The sequence below is a fragment of the Manis javanica genome, chromosome 7 (genome assembly GCF_040802235.1).
Source record: "Manis javanica isolate MJ-LG chromosome 7, MJ_LKY, whole genome shotgun sequence".
Taxonomy (NCBI): domain Eukaryota; kingdom Metazoa; phylum Chordata; class Mammalia; order Pholidota; family Manidae; genus Manis; species Manis javanica.
The window spans coordinates 135,239,627-135,264,983 of NC_133162.1; the positions used below are offsets into that span (position 1 = coordinate 135,239,627).

At 63.4% G+C, this 25,357-nt stretch overlaps 1 protein-coding gene across 2 annotated transcripts in view; it reads left to right on the forward strand.

The window, feature by feature from the left end:
- HS6ST1 (heparan sulfate 6-O-sulfotransferase 1) overlaps positions 1-25,138 on the forward strand; it is a 31,980-nt gene extending 6,842 nt beyond the window's left edge. Inside the window, exons 2-3 of one of the 2 annotated variants that reach the window (XM_036996024.2) lie at positions 2,261-2,356; positions 22,019-25,138. In XM_036996024.2, coding sequence (XP_036851919.1) covers positions 2,261-2,356; positions 22,019-22,727 — 805 coding nt within the window. In that variant the 3' untranslated portion in view covers positions 22,728-25,138. The remainder of the gene's footprint in view (positions 1-2,260; positions 2,357-22,018) is intronic. The other variant, XM_017642151.3, reaches the window with a different exon arrangement.
- The last annotated feature ends 219 nt before the right edge of the window (positions 25,139-25,357 follow it).

Genomic DNA, 25,357 nt, shown 5'->3' on the forward strand with positions numbered 1-25,357 from the left:
CCAGAGCCGGCCACGGACAAATGGGAGCAGAAGAGGGCTGCGAGGAGGGTCCGCATGGGTAGGAAAGGGCTGTCCTGGGGGGGCAGGCAGAGGCCAGGTGTCGGTGTCCAGTTTGCCCCTGAATGCGAGCCTGGCACTCCCAGCTGTGGGACTAGATCTCTGATCTCTCTGCTCCTTCCTGGGTCGGATGCCTGCTTCCTGGGGTGGCGTTGTCCCAAGTCCCCAGCTTCCAGGGCCTGTTATTTTGAAGCGTGCAACTCCGCAAGCATGCGCATACCCACAGCAGAGCGTTAATATGTAGGTCCCAGGCTGTCCATCCTGGGAGCACACTGTGAGGACATCAGGGTCAGCCCGGCTGCCTAAGGGGGCACGTCTAGCTGCTGGAGATGAGCGCATCCCTCCCCAGCTCCGGTGTGGGCCTGGGGCCTGTTTTCCTCGATGAGGAGCAGAAAGTAGCCTTCCTCTCCCATGGCCACCGGCTGGCCCTGCAGACAGCTGGCCAGCTCCGCAGGTGCCCGGAGTCCTGAGTGTGCACACCCTCCTGCCTGCGCCCCTCTCGGGCTCCATCCAGGGTGGCTGGCTGCTGAGAGGTTCCCCCCACCCCCCCACTCCATCCAGGGTGACCCACGAGTGGTTGGACTATCCGTTCACTCAGCCAGGCATGCTGGGTCTGGGGCCTCGCCTCACCCCTGTGGGGACTTGGGGACGGATGCCCTGAGTTCCACGGGCCACCGCAGGAGCTCGTGGCCCCCTCTCTGTGTAAACGGGGCTCTGAGGCCCCCGGGGAGGGCTGCAGTGTGGGGGAGGCCCTTGGGTTCCCTCCAGGCAGCAGCTCTGGGCCTCAGCAGGCCCGGCTGTGAAGCAGAGGAGGACGGAGGAGCCCCCTGGGCAGCGTCTCTCACCTTGTGTCTGGAGCCGGCAGGTCCCCTGGGCACAGGGAGACATCTCTTGGAGCCTCTGTTTCCCTACCTCTAAATAGGGCTGTGGGATTTGCCATTCGGTTCTGCAGAGGAGCCAGTGACCTGTCACCCTGTGGCCTCGTGTCCCCCAGCCCCCGGTGGTGACCGGATCTTGCTGGAGCTGTGGCCACTCGTATCCTCTTAGAATTCTGCAGCCCAAGAGCGGAGCGCAGACCTTGCTGCGCAGGAGTGGGCCCCAGGTCTTATCTGTGAAACAGCTTCCAAGCCCCCATGAGGCTGGCAGTGATGGTGGGGAACAGGGCCTGGTGCACGGGGTGTAGGGCAGGGCCCGTCGGTGGGGGCCACGCGTGAGTTTGTTTACATAGGGAACCAGTAAGAGGCCCCTTAACAGGAACCAGGGCGAGTCAGTAGTTGTCTAGAAAGATTTTAACTAGAGAGACCAAAACTCTAGAGTTAATCGTCTGTAAAGCTATAGAGTTGAACGGGGTCAGTGGTGTGGGGACCTCCCCACAGTCATGGCCGCAGCTGGAACCCTGGTGCCTCTAGAGACCGCCCACCCCTGCAGCCGAGGTCCCTCCAGGAGTCAGGCTCAGCCCAGTGCACCAGGTCAGACCAGTCTGGCTGCGGCTCTGGCCCGCCCCGCACCTGGCGCACTCGGAACAACCAGAGCCCCCTTTCCCTGCCTGCCTTGGCGGGAGGGCTGCTGAGGACAGGCCAGAGCCTGCAGGTAAACGGCTCTGTGAGCCACCCGCCCGCCACAGGAGGCCCTGGGCTGCCCCGCAGCACTGAGGCCCGCCCAGGGGGAGCAGCGGGCGGGAACCCTGGGGCAGTAGCGGAGAAGTGCAGGGCCCCGGGCCGGGCTTGGAGCCAGACCTGCCGGGTCAGATGCCAGTTTTGCCATCACAAACTCTATGACTTCTATGCCTCCATTTCCCCATCTGTAAAGTGGGCACACTGGTGGCACCTGCCTCATAGGTGGGTATTTGTAGTGGTTGCCTGTTGCTGGGGCCTCATTTTTAGAAAAGGCTACAATGTGTTCTCTCTCCAGAGACAGGGGAGTGCCCTCAGAGAAAGCTAGCAGCTGGGCTCCTGTGCCCACTCTCACTTGATCAGCTCGAGGGCCAGCAAGGTGCTTGCTCTTCTCACAGCAGCCCAAGTCTAGGCAGCAAGGGTCCCGCTATCTGGGGCATCCGCCAGGTGTTCCTAGCCTTCCAGCATGACCTGGGGCGTGCCATGTTTTGGCCAAAGGGATCTGCTCACTCCAGGCTGTGGCACTGGGGGCCACCCTGTTGCTTCCCATCCATGCCCACCTGGTAAGGCTCTGCCACATTCGCCCCCAGATCTCCAAGAAGCCCCTGCCCCAAGCTGATGGCCCAGATGCCCAGATGCAGGGACATGCCTGGTGGACAGTGTGAGCCATCCAAGAGGAGCCAGAGGTGAGGGGAGGAAAGGGGGCGCGTTGGGGGGTTGCTTCTGGGCTTGCTGCCGCACTCGGCCTTCCCTGTGCTTTGCTCTGAGAGCCAACGGGAGGCAGGGGTGTTTCACAGACCAGGGGGGCGGTGGCCGAGCACGTCCACCCTTCCCCCAGTGTCTCCCAGAGTGGGTCGGAGGGTGGGAGGTCCATCCCCAGCTGTACTGGAGGTGACCAGTCCTCCCCCACCCCACAGCCACCACCCCTGAGGCTGACCCGGGCACCGCCCTGGGCCTGGGACACGCCGCGTTTGCCAGGCAGTAGAGCTGCTGCGGCCTTGCTGCGTGTTCCCCGTGAAGGAGATGCAGGTGTCCTGTTCTGTGGCTGCCAGCCAATGAGGTCTCCTTGCACCTGCTCAGGCCGATTCTCCCTTGAGGGGTGGTTGGCCTCTGTGTCCTGGCATGAAGTGCTCTGGCCGATGTGCTTGCCAGGCACCTCCCCCAGCTGCCCTTCCACACCGCGTCTGGTCTGCTGGCACCTGCCCTGGTAGGAGACGGGTGAGCGAGGTGCCCCTCCACCCTCCCGGAGTGCGTGCGGGGGATGCAGGGGAATGTACCTGCTGACCTCTGAACCCTCCGGGACCCCCATGTGGGCACTCAGCCAGAGGCCCAGAAGACTGAATGGGTGGGCACATGGCCAGCTGACCAGCCATCCTCCCGGGCCCCCCTTGGGATCCTCAGCAGCTCCCAGAAGACCAGACTAGCAGGAGGTCCTGTGCAGCTCCCACACCCGTCAGCCCAGTGTGCTGAGGTGCCTGGGAGATGGCTGGAGGGAAGGGCCCTGCAGCAAGCCAGAGCCTGGGACTCCTGCTCAGACGTCAGGGGACCCTCCCCCACCCCTTGGGGTCTGGAGAGGGCCGTCCCAGAGCAAGGCCTGCCTGTGTCCCCAGCCTGGCCGAGGAGCCAGATGCCACTTCTGTGCCCCCAGCCTGGACCTGTCTGCAGCACCCCCAGGCTGGCCCTGCGTGGCCCTCCTCTGGCCACACTTCCTGTACAACCCCCAGAGGAGCATGGACACCCTCATGGTCCCAGCAGCCTTTGAACGTATTCCACCCCCCTGCCCCACATGGCTCCAGCTGCATGCTTAAGCATTTGCTCCTGGACCACATCCCACCCAGGCCTGGGAGAAGTGACCCATAAATCACCGTCCATTAGCCCCCACCGCCCCGGGCTCGCAGGGCCCCAGGAATGAATGTGGGCACTCGAGAGCACCTCCTGTCTGAGCCCCTTTAAAGCACTTTGTAAGTGGGTGCCTCCCTGGAGCATTGGGGCCCTTGGGAAATGACCTGCAAGTATCAGGGTTTTGCATCAGAATCCCCTTGGCAAGAGGCAGTTTGGGGGTGTCATCTTGGAGCAGTAAGAACAGGCTTTGGGGTTGGCATGGTGCTTTCTCTGCGATTCTGGTTCACAGTCTCTCCGGGGGAAGCTTTGCAAGAGCAGGAGGAAGCCCAGCCAGACCACAGCTAAAGGGGTGAGGTGCTGCCTTGTGCTCCCCCTGCCCCCCCACTTACAGGCCATGCACTGGGCTGAGTAGCCAGACGAGCAGGTGGTCTTGCCCAAAGGGCACAGCCTGGAAGCAGGGTGGCCCTGACCACGTGCCACCCTCGCTCAGTGTCAGGCGTTCTTGCCTCACTGTTGGGGGCCCTGCTTTGCAGGTGAGCAGCCCATGCTACGTGCTCACCACTACGTGCTTGTCACTCAGGGTTGAACAGGGCAGAGCTGGGGCTCACACGCAGGCCTGTGACCCCAGGGTTTCCTATTAACCCCCCCACTGCCACCAGTGACCAGGAGCTTGCAGGCTCCCTGCCTAGGGGGCAGAGCCAGGCATCACTGGCCCGGGGTTCTGACCCACCGTGCTGCCTGCCTGTGGCGGAGGGTGACATGGCTGCTTGGAGGATGGGCTTTTCCAGGAGCCCGAGGTGGCACGGGGTCCTGGGAGGGGGCCCCGGGGCACTATGGAGGTTTGGATGTCACCTGTGAGGAGTGGGCCCTGCCGGGCAGGCGTGGAGCCACCGATCAGGTAAGCCATGGTATGGGACATGCGTTCCGTCTTCCTCGCAAGCAGTGGGCCCTTTGGGGCGTTACCTCCTGTGGAAATACCTTCCTGCTGGGCGCCGTAGGGGCTGGACCATCTCCCACCCCCAGCTGGGCCCCTTCCCCACCTGCCCCCTCAGAGCCGGCCCTGGCCACAGGACGTGGCTTCCATGAGGATCTGCCATCCTGGCTGAAGCAGATAGGGGCAGCCGGACCAGGCACATGGCCCCCGGGTCCCCTGCGGCTCAGAGGGGAGGTGTGGGAGGCCCAGGGGTGGGACCAGACTCCTCGGGCAGCTGGGCCTGGGGCTCCCTTCCTCCGTCCTGCCCTGCCGGTGGCGGTGACCGATTCTCTGTCCTTTCTCAGGCGGGCGTGAGGAGCGGGCACACTAAGGGCTCCCTGTGTCTGCCACCGCGGCTGTCCCCCTCACATCCAGACACGACGGTCATGCCTCCACAGAAGAGGACCCTCATCTCAGGGAAGGGGCAGGGGTGCTTTGGAGGGCAGAGCTGGTCAGCAGCCGCCACCCCAGGCTCGTCCCTGGCCTTGGGAGTGACCGTAAGGGCACCTGAGGGGGCCACTGGTCCTGCATCCCCCGTTGTTCTTCGGGCCTGTCTGAAGAGAAGAATTATAAACAGGCTGCCGGACAGCTGGGTCCGGGTCCCTCTCTGGGGGAAGAGGACGGGGCTGGGGACAGGCCTGGGGGAGGGGACAGTAGACCTCCAGCCACAGCCACTGTGTGACTGCCGAGCCAGAGCCCCAGAGACACCCCCAGGAGCACAGTGCCTCAGCGGACACACACGCAGGCCTCACCCGCAGCCCCCTCGGGTGCACCGGGGTGTGGGGCGAGGGGCCACTGACGGGAAGGGCCCTGCAGGGAGGTTGGTTTGGAGCAGCCGGTGGCCCTCCGTCTGCTCCCGTCTGTCCCAGCCCCACCAGCCTTGGGGGAGGGGCCTATGTCCTCAGGCTGCGGGCACCCAGGGGAGGGGAGTGCAGTCTCCATTGTATGGTCCCCAGCTGCCACCCAGGTAGCTGAGCTTGGGGGAGCTCTGTGTGGGTCCTGGCCCAGCCAAATGGGGGCCTGGGCCCTGGCTTTGCCACCCGGGAGCCTTCCCGTGACCTTGTCCACACTAGCCCTGCCCTCAGCGCATGCGTGTGTTAGGCCTGCGGTTCTGGCTGTGGGAATGGGGTCCCTGGAGAAATCGCCTATTTGCAAAAGGTGCGGGAGGAGGGAGAGCCCGGCGGTCACCAAGGTCGGAGCCTGGCACCCCTGCTGCTGTGGCCTGTGCCTCCAGGGAAAAGGCTGTGGGGGGGAGGCGCCCGGCAGGGACTGGTTTTGTGCTGCTACAAACCACATTTCTCCACCTACCCAGAGTCCCCCGGCCCCCCTGGGCAGCTGGGCAGTGTGTGCGGGGCTGGGAGCCGGCCAGGGGCTGAGAGGACACCATCGCCTCCAGAGACAGAGCCCCACCCCGGCTCCACTGTGCTCCTCAGCGCCTGTGACCTCGGCGAGCATGCCCTGCCCGTGCCTCGGCGTCCTCACCTGTAGGATGGGGCCCGTGCTGCTCTCTCTGCCTCACCTGGGGGCCAGGTGCCCGGGGCGGGTCCCAGAGGAGAGGGCACTGCCCGCTGTCCAATCTGTCCACCCTCGGGACGAGTTTGAGGTCAGATTGAACTTGGGATCTGTGTGGTGCTGACCTCGCGGTGAGCAGAGAGCCCTGGGAGGGGCCGGCCCGGGGGCCCAGAGCCGCTAGGAGATGCTTGTTCACTGCGGGGAGGGGCGGGGGGCAGAGCGCCACTGCGGCTATAGGGTGTGCAGCCTCCTCCGCGCAGGGTTGGGGTGTATGCAGAGGGCGGGAGGAGCCCAGGCGCCCCTGTCCCCAGGGGGAGGTGGGTGCTTATGAGCCCCTTTTCGGTCTGACCAGGTAACAGAGACGGGGTCCCAGGCCAGGCTTGGGTGTTGCAGCCCCCGGGAGGCCGAGCGGGGCCCCCTGGTTCTCCTCCTCGGCCCCGCCCCATCCTTCCCAGGGAGAGCCAGGGCACTCCACCCCCACGCTGGGGACGCTGTAACTCGTCACCCAGCCACTAGGAGGGTCCCTGGGGTGGCTGCCCAGGAAGGGCCGCTTTCCTGTGGTTTGGGTTTTGCTCGGGAGGACCCGCCCACCCAGGGCTACAGTTGTTCCATTACAGGAGGGCCTTTTTTTTTAATTGTGGTTTTTACAACTTGCCATTTTAACCATTTTTCAGGGTGCAGTTCAGTAGCAGTAAGCACCCTCATACTGTTAAGCAGCCATGGCCACCATCCACCACCAGGACTTCTGTCTCCCCCGCGAGTCTCTGTCCCCACTAAACCCAACCCCCCACTGTGCACCCCAGCTCTGGCCACCTCCATTCTGCTCCCTGTCTCTGCTTCCGGCTACTCTGGGCGCCTCGTATAAGTAGTCACGCAGCGTATGTCCCTCTGTGACTGTCCTGTCTCACCTGGCGTGATGTCAAGGGTCACCCATGTCGTCATGCATCAGTACTTCATTGCTCTTTAAGCCCGAGCCATGCACCACTGTGTGTGAAACCACATCGCGCCTGTCCATTCGTTCGTGCGCGGAACTAGGGCTGCCACGACATCTCTTGTGCTGTTGCTGCAGTGAGATGGGCGCATGCACGCCTGCTCCAGTCCCTGCTTCGGCTTCTCTGGCACACATCTAGAGTGGGATGCCGGGTCACGCAGCAGCCCTGCCTCTAACTGGTGTGGAACCACCATGTGGGTTTACCTCCCCTCCAGGAATGCCTCGGCATCCAGTTTCTCCACATCCTTGCGTTTCTTACTCCCTGGTGGTTACTTGTCCCCAGCCTAGGGCAGACAGTCCGGAGCCCAGCTCTGAACACGGGGTAGGGTGGGACCTGCCACAGATCCTGGCAGCGGGCCTGGGGGAGGAGTCCAGCAAGGCCACGCCCCAGAAGGTGGGGGTGCAGGACCACACTTCTTGTAGTTTGGGCAGGTCTGAGGCACCGACCTTGGGCCTCCTGGCTTCAGAGCAGAGCTGAGGAATGACACCTGCTTGGTGCGCGTCCCCACGGGGGTCTGTGCGCTTTGGCTGGGTCCGGGCCTTACCGCCCAGGAAGTCCCGTGTGGCCATTCCACATCTGAGGCCAGCAGTGGGGCTAACTGGGCTGTCATGGCTGCAGCCCCTGCGTGCCCAGCACTCGCCTCCCCTAGCTCCGCACCTCAGAGGCTGGATGCTAACTCCTCAGCCACCACGGGCACCAAGAAAGCGGTTTATGCTTGGGTATATGACTCACCGGCCTTCACCAGTGGCCTCCGGCTGCACGTGCATAGGCTCTGTGTGCCTCCAGGCCACCCCGACAGCCTTTCTGCCTGCCTGTCCCCGTGGGCCCTGTGGAGGCCCAGGTGGTGGAGGAGGTGGGTGCTGAGCTGTCATGGCCTCGGGGACCCTGGATTTACAGCGGATCCCTGCACAGGGTCATTTACAGCTCTGGGGGCTCCTGGGGCTCCCCTCCAGGGTACGGGGGCTCCTGACGACAGGCAGGATGTTTATGGCCCAGCTGGCGCTGCTCACGGGCCTGGAGCCTCACGTTCCTGTGTTTCCTGATTCCCACCAGGGGTGTGTCAGCTGGCGGACAGTGTAGGAGGCTACAAGGCCACCGCTCAGCAGATAAGGCCCCAAGGCGCGGCGGGGGGGGGGGGCGCTCCCACTGACAGGACGGGCTGCAGCGGCGCCCTGGAGGGGTGGGGCCGGGGTCCTTTGGCTAAGCCTCCAGACAGCCTGGGCCTTGTTAGCGCTGCTTGGAAGCGTCCGAGTGCGTGTGTTCCCGCCTCTGCGCCCCGCTGGGGCCTGCTGGGCAGCGGGGCCTTCGCGCTGCTGGCCGTGGTGCGCTCCTGCCTCAGCCCCTCCCTCCCCCTGCCCATGGCTTGTCACCACTGCTCCCCCCTCATCCTGGGGAGACCCCCCTCCTCTCGAGGGCTGGGAGGAGCCTTGGTTTCTGGAAATCAGGAAACCACCATCCCTGCCTTCTAGCTCAGTTGAGGAAGTTACCCAATGAGCAGATGATGACGAGGTTACCACCCCAGGGTGCCTCTGCTCTCGGTCATCTGGCGCGAGCACCACGCTCCTCGGTCAGGGTTGCTCCAAGCCTCAGCCTTCCTCCGAGCTGGCCCGGAGACTGGGACAGACAAGGCAGGCTGGTGAGAGAAGAAAGCAGCGTCCAAGAGGAAAGAAGGGGAGCAGTAGAGCCCTTCAAAGGGAGATGGGTGTGCAGGTGCGCCCCAGGCCCCACGGTCCCCACTGCATGCACAGGGCTGGGCCCCGGGGGAGGCCGTGCAGCCTGCAGGGAGCTGTGCAGGGAAGCAGCCCACCCGGGCCTTGGAGACAGATCCATGGGCTGCGCACAGACGAGGGGCCTGCACCCCACAGGGGACCCCGGCCGTGGGCCTGGGCAAGCTCCCATGTGCTTCCAGGGCCCTTCTGTAGCAGGAGTGGGAACAGAATTGAGGGGCAGGAATCGCCACGGGGGTGGAGAGAACAGGGCCAGACAGGAGGGAGGCTAGCCTGCCAGGGAGCCCTAAGGAGTCCCTCCCCCAGGGGCGTGGCACTCAGAGGGGAGCCTCAGCCACACCTGGGATGTGGGTCCCCCTTATCTGTCAGCCCTGCTCCGAGGTGGGGATGTGGGGCTAAGTGCGCACCTGTCGCATGGCTGGGACCTTGGTGCTGAGAGGGACACAGGCTTTCAGATCACTCGCAGGATGCACAGAAGTGCCAGGAGGTGGGGAGATCTCAGGGTTCTGTCTGCTGCCTCCAGTGGGAAAGCAGGGTGGGCGCCCTGTCGGGCGGGGGCAGTTGTCGCTCATGGAGAGAAGCACTGGTGACCAGGTGGCCAGTGGACAGGCAGAGGCCCACCACGGCCCCCTGGGAGGCCGCCCCCCTGCACAGTGTTGTTCAGAATCTCCCGCATCTCAGGCACCCTCTTGTGTGAGTCACGCTGTCAGCTGATGGCACCCCGTCTGCCCCCAAGCCTGCCCCCACGTGCTCAGTGAGTCACTGGCCCTCCCCCCTCATACCATGTCCCTTGGCCTGCAGCCCTTGGGTGCCCCCAAGTCTGGGCCCCACTCACTTCTTCAGATGCTGTTCCCTCTGCTACAAAACACCTGAGTGCTGGTCCCACTGTGTGCCACTGCCCATTCATGCGGGTGTCTCCCGCAACCTGTACCCACGGGTTCTGCGTAGACTGCCGGCCCTCCCCCAAGGAGAGGGTGCCACCCTGGGGCTCGGCAGCAGCATGCCCCCTGTGGCCCCTGTCCCCATCCTGGGAAGCCCTGGGGGCGGGCGCTTTCTGCCTGCTCTTCCTGGGAGCAAGGTCCCTGGGCTCCTGGGCTCAGAACCCTCTGCAGTGCAAGGCTCGAGCCCCAGGTTGTTTCTCTGTCCAGACAGGCTCAGGCCCGCTGCGTCCTCATGGCCCGATGGCCCAAGCCTGGGGTGAGGCAGCGTGCAGTGGAGCCTGCCCTGCCAGTGTCCTTCAGGCTTGAACTGCATGGAAGGACGGACGGGGGCAGCCGGGAACAGCCCCCTCGCATGCCCCTCCCCACCCTTCCACCCAAGCTGGTCCTGTGCTAGGGAGCCTGGGGCCTGCCCTGCCCTGCCCAGCCCTGCCCTTCCAGCTCCCTCGCCCTGCCCAGTGCAGCCCCAAGGTGGCTCCTGGGCAGGCATGCGGGGCCTTCTCCTGGGCCAGACCCTGTCCCTTGGTGGGGGTTTGCCTGGGCGGCCTCACAAGGGGCATGCACTTAGGGGACCCTCGCCCTGAGGGAGTCAGAGGACAGGGAGGTGTGTGTGCTCAGACGGGGATGAGCCCAAGGAAAGTGCCAGGCCATTTTGCTCCAGGACCCAGGCAACAGCCCCTGCTGCCACCTCTGTCCCCTAAGCACACCCACACCTCCCACACATGGAAAGGGGGCCTGAGGTAAGGCAGCAGGAGCTGAGGCTGGGCGAGGCCCTGGCCCCACATCCCACCTTCGTGTGTGCCCTCCCCACCCACCGTGCTCCAGGCAGGGCATCAGCCTCAGGAGGCCCCAGGTCCTGCAACCAGGGGCTCCCCTGGGGTCAAGGCTGGCCTGCCGAGCTCACCCAGTGCCTGGGCCTCCCTGCAGAGTCCTGGGCCCCAGGAGGGCCCACTGCCTCCTGCTGCCCCCCAAGCACCAGGAACCCCAGTCCTCTGAGAGCCACAGACCCTTTACTGCTGAGCACCTGGGTCCCAGGTGAGGTCACCGTGCATGGGAAGTAGCCCCTCCTGCCGCTGGGGCTCTGAGGGTGACATCCCAGCCCTGATGCCCACTCTTAGGAGCCCTGCGAAGACATTTTATCGTGCAAGCCCAGCCCCTGGGTACAGCGGGAGCCTCACCGGGGAGCTTGGGAGTCTTCAGAGGCAGTGCGCGGACTCTTCCCGCTGAGGACTCTATGGTATTTTGGATATTTCATGGTTAAGGGCATGGTTTTCTATTCCTCCTTTAGTGAGAGCTTTTTGGTATGAACAGGTCATTTAACTTGAGCAAGTGCTTCTCACACATCTGTTGAGATCTGCAGTCTGTCGATGTGATGTTCACACGTGGATTTTCTCATGTTAAACCATCCTTGCATACCTGGGATAACCTTACGTGGTCATAATGAGGTTTCTTTCGTATGTTCTACTGGATCTGATTTGATACGGTTCTTGTTCAGGATTTTTTACATCTGTATTATGAATGAAAAGGGCTGTAACTTTCCTTCCCACCTGTGTCTGATTGGGGTTTTGCAGTCATACTGGCCTCATAGAATGAACTGGGGATGTGCGTTTCTTTGTTGTCTAGAAAAGTTTGCAAAAAGTTGGACAATCTGTTCTTTAAAAATTTGGTAGAAATAGCCTGGCATTTTCTTTGCAGGAATTTCCCCCTACATATTTATTTTGGGAGATGTCTCTACAGAGTAGTTGAAGTAGTAGTAAAACCTCAGACTTTTCACGTAGACACACTGCTTGTCAACGCTTTGCCATTTGGGTGCACCTGCTCGGGCCTATGTGCTCTCTTGCTCTCTACGTACGTACGCCCTCGCCCATGTGGGCGTGCATGCGTGCGTGCGTGCATGTGTGTACTTCGTGCGCATGCACCTGCACTCCTGTGTCGGGGGCGGGTCTGGTGGGCAGAGCTGTTTGAAAGGGAGCCGCAGGCATCCCTCTGTACCTCACTCCCAGGCCCCTACTTCTCCCCCCTCGGGCCCAGGCGGCCCCGTGTGAGCATGTGAGGAGGAGCCTCAACGCGGAGTGAGAACAGAGTGAGCCCGAGGGCGCCCCGCGGGCACTCAAGCTGATGGCCAGTGGGGACCAAGGCTGTGCGGACAGTGCCTCAGGCAAGGCAGCAATGGCCCCACACAGGGAGGGCAGCACGGTCTCCGTCCTTGGGTGGGACGGGGGTGTTAGATGGAAGCAAAGTCGCTCCTGCCAGGTGTCAGGAGCCAGAAAGTGCCAGGTAGCGGGTACAGAAGATGATCAGGGGCCCCGGCGCGGGGTGAGCGGCCCTGCGGGGCCCTCGAGGCCTGGCAGGTTCGCATCCTGGTCAGCGCCCACGCAGCTGGGGTGGCGCAGGGGCTGTTCGGTGGCGCGGTGGGGAGCTGGCTCTCACCCCCTCCTGCTCTCGGAGGGCCCAGGCAGGGCACCACCTCTGACGCTCAGTCAGGAGCGCGGGCCCGGGGCTGCCCCAGGCGTGGTGGGCTTGGGGACAGTGGCGAATGCCCAGAAAGGCAACAGCCAGTCCCTCTACCCACATTCCTCTTTGCAGAGTCCCACGCGTGGGTTGGTGGAGAGCAGCCCCAGGCTGGCCTCGCTGGGAGGGGTTGCCAGTATGTCCCCACTGTGCGTGGGGCTTCCAAAGCCCCCGGCAGTCGCAGCCTCCTGGCCACCTGCCAGGAGGAGCCGCTGTAGGCCCAGCACCCCCCCGCGCGCACACACCTCAGTGCCAGTGCTGTCAGGACAGCAGCTCCTGGCACAAGGCCTCCTGGGAGCCTCATGCACCCTCGCCCGTGCGGTGGCACCTGGCACACAGCTGAGCAGCGCGGGTGCAGTGCCTGAGCCCCGGGACCTGGATGTCTGCTGGATGCTGGTGCAGCTGGGTCGGCCCTGGTCCTGAATGCATAGTGACAAGCTTGGAGCCAGGATGGCAGACCTGTGCTGGGGCCCAGCAGGAGGCCCAGGCAGGGCAGGTGTGCGGCCGCATCCGGACGGCACTGCCCCGTGGACCCCCCTCACTGTCCCCAGGCACCCAGGGGCACCCAGGCACAGACAGCCTTGGAGGCTGCGGGCCCGAGCTGGGTGGGGGGTGGCGGGTGGCAGCGGTAGCTCACTCCGTTTCCTGAGAACTTTGCTGACCTTGTAGATCGGGAGCGAGGGGGCTTTATCTGCCCGTGTGTGTCGCTGTGGACTCCATCGGGGAGGAGGAGAGGGACTGTTCAGGCATTTCCTGAGGCTGAACTAATATGAACTGTTTTTCTTCATATTTTTTCAACGACTTGGAATTTTGGAAGAAGAATGGAAATGTCATTTTTCCCACTGTTTAATAACAATGTTCTTTCCTTGTTGAAACCACAAAGTCCATTCCTCTCCTCACAACCGTGCACTTAAACAAGGTATAGTCAGGTCCCCTGGACCACCTCCCTGCCTGCCTGACATCGCCCTCTCCCTCTGGGGGTTTGTTAGAAAAGCAGCCCCCCGGCCCCCTGGCCTCTGCCAGGCCTGCTCCTCCAGAGCTCAGCCCAGAGGTCACATTCCCAGGTCCTGCCTGACCCTGGGTCGCAGTCAGGCACACGGCCCTTTTTCTGCTGACACTTGCTTACCTGGATATTTCACAGCCATGTTTCCAGCCCCTCCAGCTGCCGCAGGAGGGCAGGGCCATAGCCCTTGCCATATAGCTCGCACTCCTGTGAGGGAGGGAGGGAGAAGTCAGAGGGGAGGGCACCAGGGAGCCGAGGCAGGAGCAGAGCTGAGGGGAGGCCACCCTCACACCCTCTGTACCTGCCCTGCCGGCCGGGCCTGTGAATTCTGCACCTCTAGGCGGGGCTGCTCCTTTGCAGACCACCTCTCACCAAATCCTTGCAGGAGTCTGGGAGGCCCAGGAGGCTGTTACTGAGGCTCAGAGGGGCCACATGGGCAGGGGAGAGCTGGCAGATCTGGCCCTGGACCTGTCCCCTCTGAGGACGCCGCAGATGGAATGGACAGGGTGCCAAGCTCCCACAGCCTTGCCCCATGGTGGTCTCACCCACCTTGCCTGACAGCTGTTTGAGGGTACGTGGCTGCTGTGTTTCCGTGCAGGCCCAGGGAAGAAGAGGTCAGGGCTCTCAACTCACGGTACCACCCCCTGTAGAAAAAGCCCAGGTCCAAGCCAGCACCAGGCAGTGACTGGCAGCCAGGGATGCCCACATGGTAGGGGGCAGGATTTAGCCTGGCAGATGGTATGCTGGCAGAAGGTGCCCGGGAGGGTCCTTCCGCTGTCAGGGGCTTGCTAGAAGGCCCCATCTCCAGGTCCCGTAGTCCCTGGCCAGACAGCCCCCCATCTCCGAGGCCTGCCCCCTTCACTGGGCCTGCTGGTACCCCTGTGCAAGAGCTCTGCTTCCGCAGTGCCTTGTTCTGACAGCCCCTTCCCAACAGCGAGGGCCCGGCACCTGGCCACTGGGTACAGGCCAGCCTGGGGGCAGAGGGTGCACCGTGTGCTGGGACCTTACCACCAAAACCCCTACAAGCCCTGCCCGTCCTCAAGACTTTGAATGCCAGGGGCTGTGGAAGCACATGGGCAGAGGCCAGCACCCTGGGCACCCTGCGGCCTCGGGTGGGCTCTGACCCCCTCCACGTGGGGGCTGGGCTGTGTAACAGGGGTGAGGCGGGGCTGGGGGCAGGGCTGCTGGGGTCTGAGGGGAGGCTCCCGGCAGCTCTCCTTGCTCCCCTGCTGGTCCCTGCCTTTGCTGGGACACGAGTCCTGTGAGTCAGGCAGGCCCCGCCTCTCAGCCTGCGGTGGGGTCCCTGCCCATCTGGCTTCCCGGCAGGGGGCAGGAGTGCTGTCAGGACCCCCAGCTCTGTGTCTGCACAGTGTTGTCCACCATCTGCCAAGAGGCAGGAGGCCGGAGCTGGAGGGCTGGGGAGAGCGTCCCAGAGCCCGTCAGCATCCCCAGTGCCCCCCAACTGCAGTCCGGATGCCCTGGGGACGCCCCTCGGGCAGAGAGATGTGGGTGTTGGGTAGCATTTCATCTCGCGTGGGCGGGTCCTTGCTCTGGATGTGCGGTTCCTTTATTTAGAGCCCCCTGACCTCTAACTAACTCATTGCACTTTAAAGGAAATGGTGTAAATTATGTTCATAGTTTAGTTAAAAAATACCACTGTTCTGGCTGCCGTGTGTCAAGTGGTCAGCAGGTGGCCAGACCAGCCTGGCAGGGCGGCGGCTCAACAGCTGCAGTTCTCATCGGGCTGTTAACCTGGGCCCAGGTGGGCCAGCTCCAACCCTAGCTTCGTGGCCAAGTTTGCTCTTTGACCTCCCTGGGCCTCGGTTTCCTCATCCTCAAAACGGGGGTCTTTCTCTCCTACAAGGTCCCTGTGAGTGTCCAGGACGGCCTGGGTAAAGCACCTGGGCACTTTAATTAAGCAGTTCACGTACTACTGAGCTGCTGACACCCCAGCCCGGCTGACCTCACCCCCTCTGTTCATTCCCAGGCCCTTAGTACATTGGTCCTGAATAGGTGGATTCGGTTTAGAGGCCAAAATTAGGTGGCAGTTTATTCTCCTGCCTTTGAAAAGGAGCCCAGCACACAGGCCAGGCTGGTGATGCCATTCACCTCTGGCTGTTGGCCTCCCACCTGTGCAGCTGGGACCGCCATCCAGACCTCAGAGGTCACCGCAGTCAGCAGGCAGCACAGGCTCAGTCAGACTTCGCCCATCCCAGAGCTTCCACTCTGGTGTCCCACCAAGGCCTGTGCCGGCTGCCGGCTCTGCCTGTCCTAGGAGGCCCGAGAGGCCGAGGGCTGTGGGAGGAGAGGTGGGCACTGACGCCTGCACACGCACAGTGCCTGGCCGCTGGTGTGGAGGGGCTGCTCTCCAGCCCCAGGTATTTGGGCAGCAGAGTCAGCTCATCATGGCTGCCCTGTGGACACATTACCCAGGCAGGGATGGCCTTACACAAGCATTTCAGTTTGGCATTTGGAGCGGGACTCCCTAGCCTGCCACTGCCAGCTCAGCAGCGTGACCTGGGTTTTTCCTGCAGGTGCCAGGCAGGAGTGCCATGCCGGTGGGAGGGGCGGGGCACCCCTGCAGCTCTGGGCCTGGTGCAGGGGGACAGTGGCAGCAGGGTGAGTGGGGAATGTCCCCTGCTCACTGCGCAGGAGCTGGTCTGTCTCACGCCCGCCTGCTGCTCCTTCCCGCTCGGCTTCCTCTCCCTCCAGCCGCCCCACGCACCCAGCCAAGCGAGGCCCGTGAGAACCGGGCTTAGAGAGGGTCCTCTGCCTGGGGAGCTGCCCCCGCTGGCTCCTTCCCGTCCCAGGAAGCAGGAGGCGGCGGCCGGGCTCATGCAGGGCACCCAGCAGCGTCCACCTTGCCTCGGGGGTCGGAGCCAAAAACAGACTTGCATCCACTCCAAGGCCCTGAACCCCCGTCTGTGTTCTGTGCTGTGTGGTTTGCCCTGTGAACCCAGAGCTGGTCCATGAACGTGCAGACTTTCCACGGCCAGCAGGCCAGCCGAAGCAGCAGGACCAGGCTCCTGGGCCACCGGCACCTGGCCTGGCGCGGGCAGCAGGCGGTCCTGACCAGGCTCGGCTCAGGGCGCTGACCGCCCCAGCCACGGTTCATGCCCCGGGCTCCCAGCGCTGGTACCCCACCTACAGGCTGTTCTCTTCCCGTAGCAGGCACCCAGCCTCACTCCCACACCCTGTGATGCCCCTCAGGCCCTGGGACGGACAGAACTAGAGCAAGGCTGCAGGGCACCGCCCCCCCCGCCCCCCCTCCCCCGCAAGTCAGCCCCACCCGGCCCGCGTGCAAAGGTCAGGTCAGCGCCCCTCGCCTGCGAGGCTGCCGGTGCACCCTCCCTCTGAACTTCCTGAGTGGCCTTTGTCCTCACGAAGGGACTCAGCCCGAGGAGGCCACAGCACGCAGCTGGAGCAGGAAGGGTACAGGTGCCCCTCACAGACTCCCCGCATCCCTGGGACCCCCAGGCCCGTCCGGGGGAGCCGACAGCAGCAAGTTCCTGTTCCTGCCTTGAAGCCAGTTCCCCATGAGCTCTGCTTGTGACCCGCAGCAGTTTTCCCCCAGTGACTGTGCATCTAGAAGTGATGCAACAGTATTTCTTTTCTACAGAAAGACTTTGTGATTCTGACTTTAAATAGTGTCCTCAGCCACAATTAGGAAGCCGCAACTCGGTGGGTACTGCTAGAGAAACCCGCCTTTGCCTCAGGCTCTGAGTGTGAGAATTGTGAGTTTACACCCTTGTTCACAAAACCCCTGCCCTCAAGCTCACAGCCCAGGAAGGAGGTGAGGGGGCAGCGCACCCCCTTCAGCCACCAGCCAGCTGGCATTTTGTCATGGAGGACAAATGAATGCAAAGCTTGCAAAGCTGGCCTCGTCTGATGGCCTCTTAGCAACCCAACACCCCATTCTAGGCAACAGGGATGTTTTTATAACCCTTACGTCATAATTTCGGTTGTTTAAGTTTACATCATATATGGTCATTGCAGATAATACAGAAATGTGTTAAGGAGGTGTTAAAATAACCCATTTGGACATGGGTGTTGCTGAACTTTAAGTTTTTCTCTAAGTTTGAAAAAGATATCAGAAAAAAATGCATCATCTCCCCATCCTGAGACGGCCATTTAACGGCACATGCTCACCCTGGGTGGTGACCCCGGCCGGCACGTGTACCCCTCCGCGTCTGCGGTCTGGGGAGCGCCTGCCATTGGACGCACCCCCCACATCCCCCAGGTTCCCTGCCTCCTGTGAGGGCTAGCCCTCACGTCCACAGAGGCCTTGCCGTCGCAGCCTTCTGGTCAGGGCAGACGCCTCCCTGGAAGTGGGATTGCCGATCGAGCCCCTCACCAAGCTGCGGGATTCCGGCAGCCACCCCGGCTCTGGGCTTCCCACCGCCCTGGCCAGGCTTGAAGTCCTGGTTCTGGTCTGAGTCCTGGGCCCCCAGGAGGGCCAGGAGGGGGTGGATTCAGGCATGCACTTGGGTCAAACCCACACTCGCAGGGCAAGAAGGGAGATGGCCGCTGGCATGGCCCTCAGGGGGAGCCAGGAGCCTGTGTGCGGCCAGCAGTGTCTGCCGAGCGGTGCAGGTGCGAGGCCTGACCTTGGCTTGGTCACCCCACCTCTGAGAGCCCAGTGTCCCCAACACTGGTGAGCTGGATGCAGGTTGGCTGCTAGTCAGAACTGTGGGCTCTGGTTTGCCTGACGCCATAGGCAAGCAGCGGGAGGAGGAGGGGCTCCTGCGGACACAGCAGGAGCGTGTCCTTGATGCCAGCCCTGGGCAGAGCGGGGCCTCCGGCCCCCACCGCCCATGTGCACCCCGCCATCCTCCTGGGAAGGAGCCCACAGCTCTCCCTCTGCCCCGGGGCTGTGTGCTGTCCACGTGGAGGGGCTCCAGGCCAGTGCTGGAGTTGTCCCGCAAGAGCTCAGACTTAGAATCGTAGAGCTGGCCGCTCCGACAGCAGTGTCTGGACCCAAGATACTCCCTGCCCCTAGGACCTTACGTGACTGGGACGTGCTACCCCAGTGCACAGAGAATGTCAGAACGCCTAGGTCACAGAAAGCAGTAGACCGAGTGTGATCGAATACGGGAGCACACACGGTGTCCGGAGCCCTCGAGTGGTCGCCATCGTGCACACTAGGATTAGCTCAGCGTGAAATGCCTTTGAAGTCCCATGTTTTTTCTTCGAAATCCATGGGAATTTTGACTCTGCCATTACCCACCCTGGCCTGTTTTTCTACAGAATGAACAAGACCCTTCTCAGTCTGGCCCTGCCTGTGCCTCGGGACCCCACAGTCCCACACTCTCTGAGAAGTCGCCCCCAACCCCGGCCCCTCTGGGAGTGGAGCCCCAGAGGGCCCTCAGCCCTCCCACCGCCGGTCACCTCCTGCTGTCCTTGTTGCCCACCCCACCTCTGAGCATCAGCCTCGGCCAGTGGGGCAGTGCCAGCCCTCAGGGCCACTGCCGAGCATTGAAGGAGAGCTTGGGGCCTTCCGAGGGCCTGGGCAGGGCCGCTGGCTTCCTTCTTCCTCCCTTGCCCTGTGTCTCCCACCTAACTGCAGTCATTCCCACTGGGGAGCCCAGATCATGGCCCCCCAGCCCCAAGTTCCATGGAGGCAGAGGAACTGCGCCTGGCGCCCTCCCTGCACCCCTTGGCCCAGCCCCAGACGGGCTGCACAGCCACCATGGAGTCCAACCAACACCACGGCCTGGTTAGTCGCCCGTGGTTGGGTCAGGACCCTGTCTCTGCAGGGAAGTGGAGGACCGGTGGCAGACTCCTTGCCTCTGCGACCCCGGGTGATGGGCTGTCTTGCCACGTCGGCCACTGTGCACACAGAGCACATGGGCCTGCCTCCCTAGAGCGTGGGTCCACTGGGGTGGGAGGAGGAATGGAGACCTGGGGGAGGCAGGTGGCAGGTGCACAGACGGACATGCGCACCACGGCGGAGGCACAGCCTCGGGCGGGGCCTCATGCCATGTCCTGCCACTGCCAGCAGGCTGTACAGGCCACTGACTGGATGGACGGTCGCCAGCAGCCGGCGATGCTGAAGGTTCAGAGGAAGAGATGTGGGCAGGCTTTCTGTCATCCCTCGGTCCCAGCGTGTGCCCCACATAGGGTGACAGTGCTGTCAGCCTGCTGCCTGTCCACAGGTAGGACAGTCTGGCCTCAGTAGTTTCTGGGGCCCAGGCAGAGCAGACAGTGGTGCTCCTCAGAGACCTGCCCTGGATGGAGGGCAGGGTGCCATGGGCACCCGCTTAGGTCAGGACATGGTACTGTTGAGTTTTCCCCCGTTTGCCTTTTCTCTGCATCATCTCATTCATCAAATCTCCCCACGTTGTTGGGACTCACTGAGCAGTACGGCGCTGGAAGAATGCCACTGCTGAACGTGTGCCCCTGTGGTGGCCAGCCTCGCCCCCACCTCCCAGTGCACAGCCAGGGCCTCCCTGGGATGTGCGTCAGGAGGCTCGGAGGCCCCAGGCGAGTGTGCGGTGCCTTCCGCCTCCGGGAAGACTCTCCCTGACAGCCGCCCCGCCATTGACCCCCTAAAGCAGCCGTCAACAGCCTGTCTGCTGCTCCCGTGGGTATCCCGTCGTGGCTTCGTGCACCCCACTGGCCCATTACCATGCGAGAGGTCAGGGCCCATGGGATGGAAGGAGGTCCCTGCGGGGCCTGGGGGCACATGCAGAGCCCAGCTGGCACACACGTGTGCCCACAGCCCGGCTGCACTGGCTTATGCATGTGCCTCTGGGTGTCCCTGTGCCTGTTGCTCTGTCTTCCTGTCTTGGCCTCTTCAGAAGCACCTGCATGGTCAGGATCTGTAGACGTCTGACTCTTGGCCACTGGAAGGTTAGCCCTTGGATGAGCTGACCTCCCTTGCCTGGCCACGTCAAAGGCCTCCTCAGGCCATAGGCCATCCAGCCTAAGTCGGCAGAGGAACCTGGTTCCTCCCCAGGGGCAGAAGGTGCTGCGGGAGGTGACCACCCTGAGGCACCTTCTGCCGTGGACTCTGACCCCTCCCGGCACCAGCCCCCTGCCTGCCCACGCCCCCCACCGAGGACAGCAAGTGAGCCCACAGTCACGTGGAGTGACTGCTCTGACAGGCCCGAGCCGGGCAGCCGAGGCAGCAGCACGGGGCTTCGGGGACCCTGAGACCTCAGCCACCGCCGCCTGGGGAGGGAGGAGGATGCAAGCCGGGCCGCCGCCCTGGGCTGTGCGGGAGCCGGGGAGAGGCCAAGGCGGCCGGCGGTCACGGTGCCCCCTCGGCAGTGTGCTCAGGAGCTTCACGGGCGGATCGGGCTGCCAGCCTACCCGCGCAGGAGAGGCCAGAACCAGGAGCCCATGGTCGGTGCCTGGGCCGGGGTGGGGTGCAGGGGGAGGACGCCCCCAGAGCAACCGCGGCCTGAGTGGAGAGGGCAGCTAAGAACCCAGGCTCTGGGGAAGGGCCAGGGGTCGGCATGCCCACCCTGCTCTACTCCACCCCCTCCACCAGCCCTTAGTCTGTAGTCCCTGGGGTGCCCACATCTGCCCAGGCCCTCTCTCCGCTGTCCGCCAGAGCCCCTAGGGGTAGGGCTTGGGCCTGCCCGGCACAGCTCAGCCCACAGGGCCACAGGGATGTCAGGCAGCTGGATTCCTCAGCGTCCTTTGCATAGCAGGACCAGTCATTCCGTCCGGACCAGGGTGGAGGACCCCAGGGGACCCCAAGCCCCCTGAAAGAAAGTGCTTCAGAACTGCCACCATGCAGTTTTCTGGATGTGCCCACCTTAGGCTGGGTGGCATCCAGCAGAACCCACCCCCTTTGCTCCCCCGTCCCTAGATCTGAAGTCAGATTGGCACTGCCATCGGACCCCATGGGTGCTTGGCCCCTGGAGCGCCCCCAGAGAGCTGTGAGGGGTGGGAGACGAATCGGGTGCTCTTGTCAGGCCTGGAGGAGGAGAGGCAGCATGGCTGCACTGCGTGCTGCCCTCTGGGGGAGTGCAGGGAAAGGGGGTGCTGGAGCTGCTCCCTGAGAGTGGGGTGTGGGTCCCACTCTAGAGGTCAGGACTTCCTAGGCAGCCTGCCCAGGCCCCAATTCCCACCCCCCTGTGCACGGCGCTGCTGGCCCTGGAGGCGGGGGCCTCCAAGAATAACCACCAAGCCCCTGCAGCAGGGGTGGGGGGACACCCACACACACACCCCAGGCCTGTCCCAGGAACTTCTGCAGGCCACCCCACAGCCCTGGGTGTCCTGTTGGGACAATCACAGCACAGCGGGCAGGGACGTCAGCTGTCCTGGAGGGCTTTCCTGGAGGCACTTCTCCCACGGTGCAGGTGTCCCTTGCATACAGCAGGGGGAAGGTCACATCTAGGGGGGGGTCATTGCGAGTTCTAAGGTACGGCTCCCCTGGGGGTCCTGAGTTGGTGGTCTGTGGTCCCCCTCCCCGCTGGACTCGGCCAGGGCCCTGACCCGGGTCTCCCCATGGGCTTGAAGTGACTTCTGCTGTGTGGCCCCTTGGGCAGCACCAAGCCTGCCTCTGTGCACAGCTCTGTGACCACACGGTGGCATGGGCTCTGGGCCGCCCGACTTCATCCTGCACAGGGCTCAGGAGGGTGCAGAGGCTGGGCACTGCAGACCCTGTGACGGTCACACTGGGCTCCCGGGATGGTGGCCATGTGCCCTCTGCAGGTCACACCACATCCGAGGTCTCAAATTTATTCAGAAGAGGCCGTTTGCCGAACTAAAAACAATGGTTGGTGTCAAGGGGAAGTCACTTGTCTGGGGTCCCAGCGCGTGGGCTCCAGCCTCCTCCCCCCACCCGCAACAGCCCCACCTTGCACCCCTGCCTTACCTTCCCCCATCTCCTTGCAGGAAGTTCTACTACATCACCCTGCTGCGGGACCCTGTGTCCCGCTACCTGAGCGAGTGGCGGCACGTGCAGCGGGGGGCCACGTGGAAGACATCGCTGCACATGTGCGACGGGCGCACGCCCACGCCGGAGGAGCTGCCGCCCTGCTACGAGGGCACGGACTGGTCGGGCTGCACGCTGCAGGAGTTCATGGACTGCCCCTACAACCTGGCCAGCAACCGCCAGGTGCGCATGCTGGCGGACCTGAGCCTGGTGGGCTGCTACAACCTGTCGTTCATCCCTGAGGGCAAGCGGGCCCAGCTGCTGCTGGAGAGCGCCAAGAAGAACCTGCGGGGCATGGCCTTCTTCGGCCTGACCGAGTTCCAGCGCAAGACGCAGTACCTGTTCGAGCGGACGTTCAACCTCAAGTTCATCCGGCCCTTCATGCAGTACAACAGCACGCGGGCGGGCGGCGTGGAGGTGGAGGCGGACACCATCCGGCGCATCGAGGAGCTCAACGACCTGGACATGCAGCTGTACGACTACGCCAAGGACCTCTTCCAGCAGCGCTACCAGTACAGGCGGCAGCTGGAGCGCAGGGAGCAGCGCCTCCGGGGCCGAGAGGAGCGCCTGCTGCACCGCGCCAAGGAGGCGCCGCCGCGGGACGACGCCGACGAGCCGGGCCGCGTGCCCACCGAGGACTACATGAGCCACATCATCGAGAAGTGGTAGTGGGGCGACCGTGGGGCGGGGCCGCGGCCGGGGAGATGGGACGGACCGACGGCGCCCCAAATGCACGGCCCACAAGGGGCTGTGCCCTGAACAGAGAGGGCATGGGGCGGTGGGGGCTGGTGGGCTTGGTGCTTGCTCCTGCCAGCCCAGGGCTCTGAGACGCCAACCCACGCAGACCCCCGGCCAAAGGAGAAGTACTTGAAGAACGCCCCACCAGGCCTGCACATAGCCCCCTCCTCACTGGCACAGCAGCCGAAGGTTTGACAAGAAAAAGTGGCATCGGCGGAGTGGGCCTGCCAGGCCAGGAGGTCCCCCATGCCCACTGTGCACACCCCCCTCTCCCAGCCCCACCCCTGCCCGGGCCAGCAGGGTTCCAAGACCAGCTCCAAGCACCTTCCCTGGGAACACAGGCAGCCCTTTGAGGTGTCGTCAGGAATGGAACCCCCCGGGTTGCCCATCCCAAGGTCAGGGCCCACCCTTCCAGGCCCAGGGAATCCCACCCCACTCTCTGGCTCAAGGTCAGCACCCACAGTCTGGCTTCACGCTTTGGGTCAGGAAATCGAGACCCATCTCCTGGGAGCTCAGCACCCGTCTGCCCCATCAGACTGCAGAGGGCTGGGGGAGACAGGCCCTCCCTCACGCACTGCCCCCGTCCACGGGCAGACTACGTCCCGGGAGTGGGGAGACTGGCCAGGAGTGCTGCCACCCGGCCTTGGGGAGGACCGCCCCGCCAGACCAGCTCAGGCGGGCAGGGGGCTGGGAACCCAGAGCCCCCACCTGTTCTCCTTTCTGACCCTCTGAGATGTGTTAGCAGGCTGTCCACAGCCCCAGGCTCCTCACTCAGTCGTTATTCAGGGCACACATCCCACTGTTCCCGTGACCCCATACATAGAGGTACAGCCCCATCCGTTGGCTGGGACACAGCAGACCCAGCTGCTGCCCGTGAGCCGTGACTTGGGGCCACAGTGGCTCTGGATGGCCGGGAAGGGGACTCGGGCCTTCAAGTCTTCAACTACATTTGAGGAGAAACTGCCCTGGGTGGCTCTATGGTACCTGGATACACAGGCCCTCCCCTCCCTGGGACCCCTGCATTCCCCTGCACCCCACCCCCACCCCCAGATGGTCAGGTCCTGTTCCCTGCAGCCCAGCAGATTGGAGAAGCCATGTTCCCTATCTGGTACCCCATGCCCTACCCTCCTGGGCTAGATGCCCCCCAGGCAGACCTTCCCCGGTGAGGCTGAAGACCTTTCTGGGGAGCTGAGTGGTAGCCCCACAGCCAAGGTGGATGGGCACCCCGCCTCCCCAGGAGGAAGCACACATGCTGGGGGCCGCGGGCCTGACTCATGGGGGACAGTGAGGGCGATCCTACCAGGGCCCTCTCTTCCCTGCCCCAGGCTCCACTCGGCCTTCCCAGCTGTGCCCCCGTGGAGTTGGGGAGGCTGGGAGGGAGCAAGGGAGCTTCCACAGCACAGGGCACGCTAAGGGGTGGGATGAGGTGGCCACCCAAGAGGCACCAGCTTTAGTCGTTGGCCATCTGGCACAAGGGTCTTCTGGCTTCTTCGGCCAGCCACTTCGTCTTGCAGTCCTGGGCAGGGGGACCAGCAAGCCAGGGTGGGCACTGTGCCAGCCCGGTGTATGCGTCATGCTGAGGTGCGTGCCCAGGTGAGCGGCTCTGAGAGGGGTGGGCAGGTCAGCGTGGGGACTCTTAAGGCTCATCTTTGGGGTGGGCGTGCTCCAGGGAGGAGGTGGGGGCTGGCCGAGTCCAGGCCCTGAGAGGAAAGCTCAGCTCTGTTCTGCCTGAGCCCCTGGGCACCCAGCCTGTGGCCTGAAGACAGCTCGAGATGGCTTCCCGTGTGGGCAGCCCTGAGTGTGGGACCTGGGTTGTACATACTGGAGTGTTGCCCCTTACGGCCCATTGTCCCACTTCACACGGGCACACGGGGCTCCTCGGTTTCTCCCAAGCATCTGGAAAGCAGGCCCGACTCGGGCCAGTGCCCAGGCCGAGGGACCCAGAGGCAGCACCGTCTGGCAGGGCGCTGGAGTCCCGGTGCGGCCCCCTGCGCTCAAGCCACCTGCTCCGAGGTGCAGCAGCCCCGTCCACCTGCGGCCTCCTCGACGCCGCGGGCCCGGCCTGCACCTTCCCCTCCCGGGGAGGGACCAGGGGCGGCAGAACAGTCCAAGCAGTGAGTCTGTGAACTTTTTGGGAACTGGAAGTGTTTAACTTGAACCCAGGAGCGTTTAAAGCTTTATTTATTTATAGCTTCTTATTAAAAAAAAAAAAAGTGTTGAGAAGAAATCTTTTGGTTATTCATACAAAAAAATGAGTTGATGGAAAAGTCAGTCATAATCATCTAATTGTTTTTGTCTAGGTCAAGAATGAATGTTAGCAGATGAAATAAACCTGAAAAGGAGCCACGGGTGCGCTGTGGTCTGTGTAACGTAGCCTCCGCTCAGCGTGGCCCGGCCACCAGCCAGGTGATTTCCAAGTGAACACCTGCGGGCACCGGAGCTGGCGCAGGCACAGGGGCCCTGTGGGCTGGGGTTCACACTCGCCGAGGAGTGCCCCATGGGAGTGAGAGCGTGACGGTCATCACCCCGAGTGATTCACTAACCGTTAATTACAGCACGTG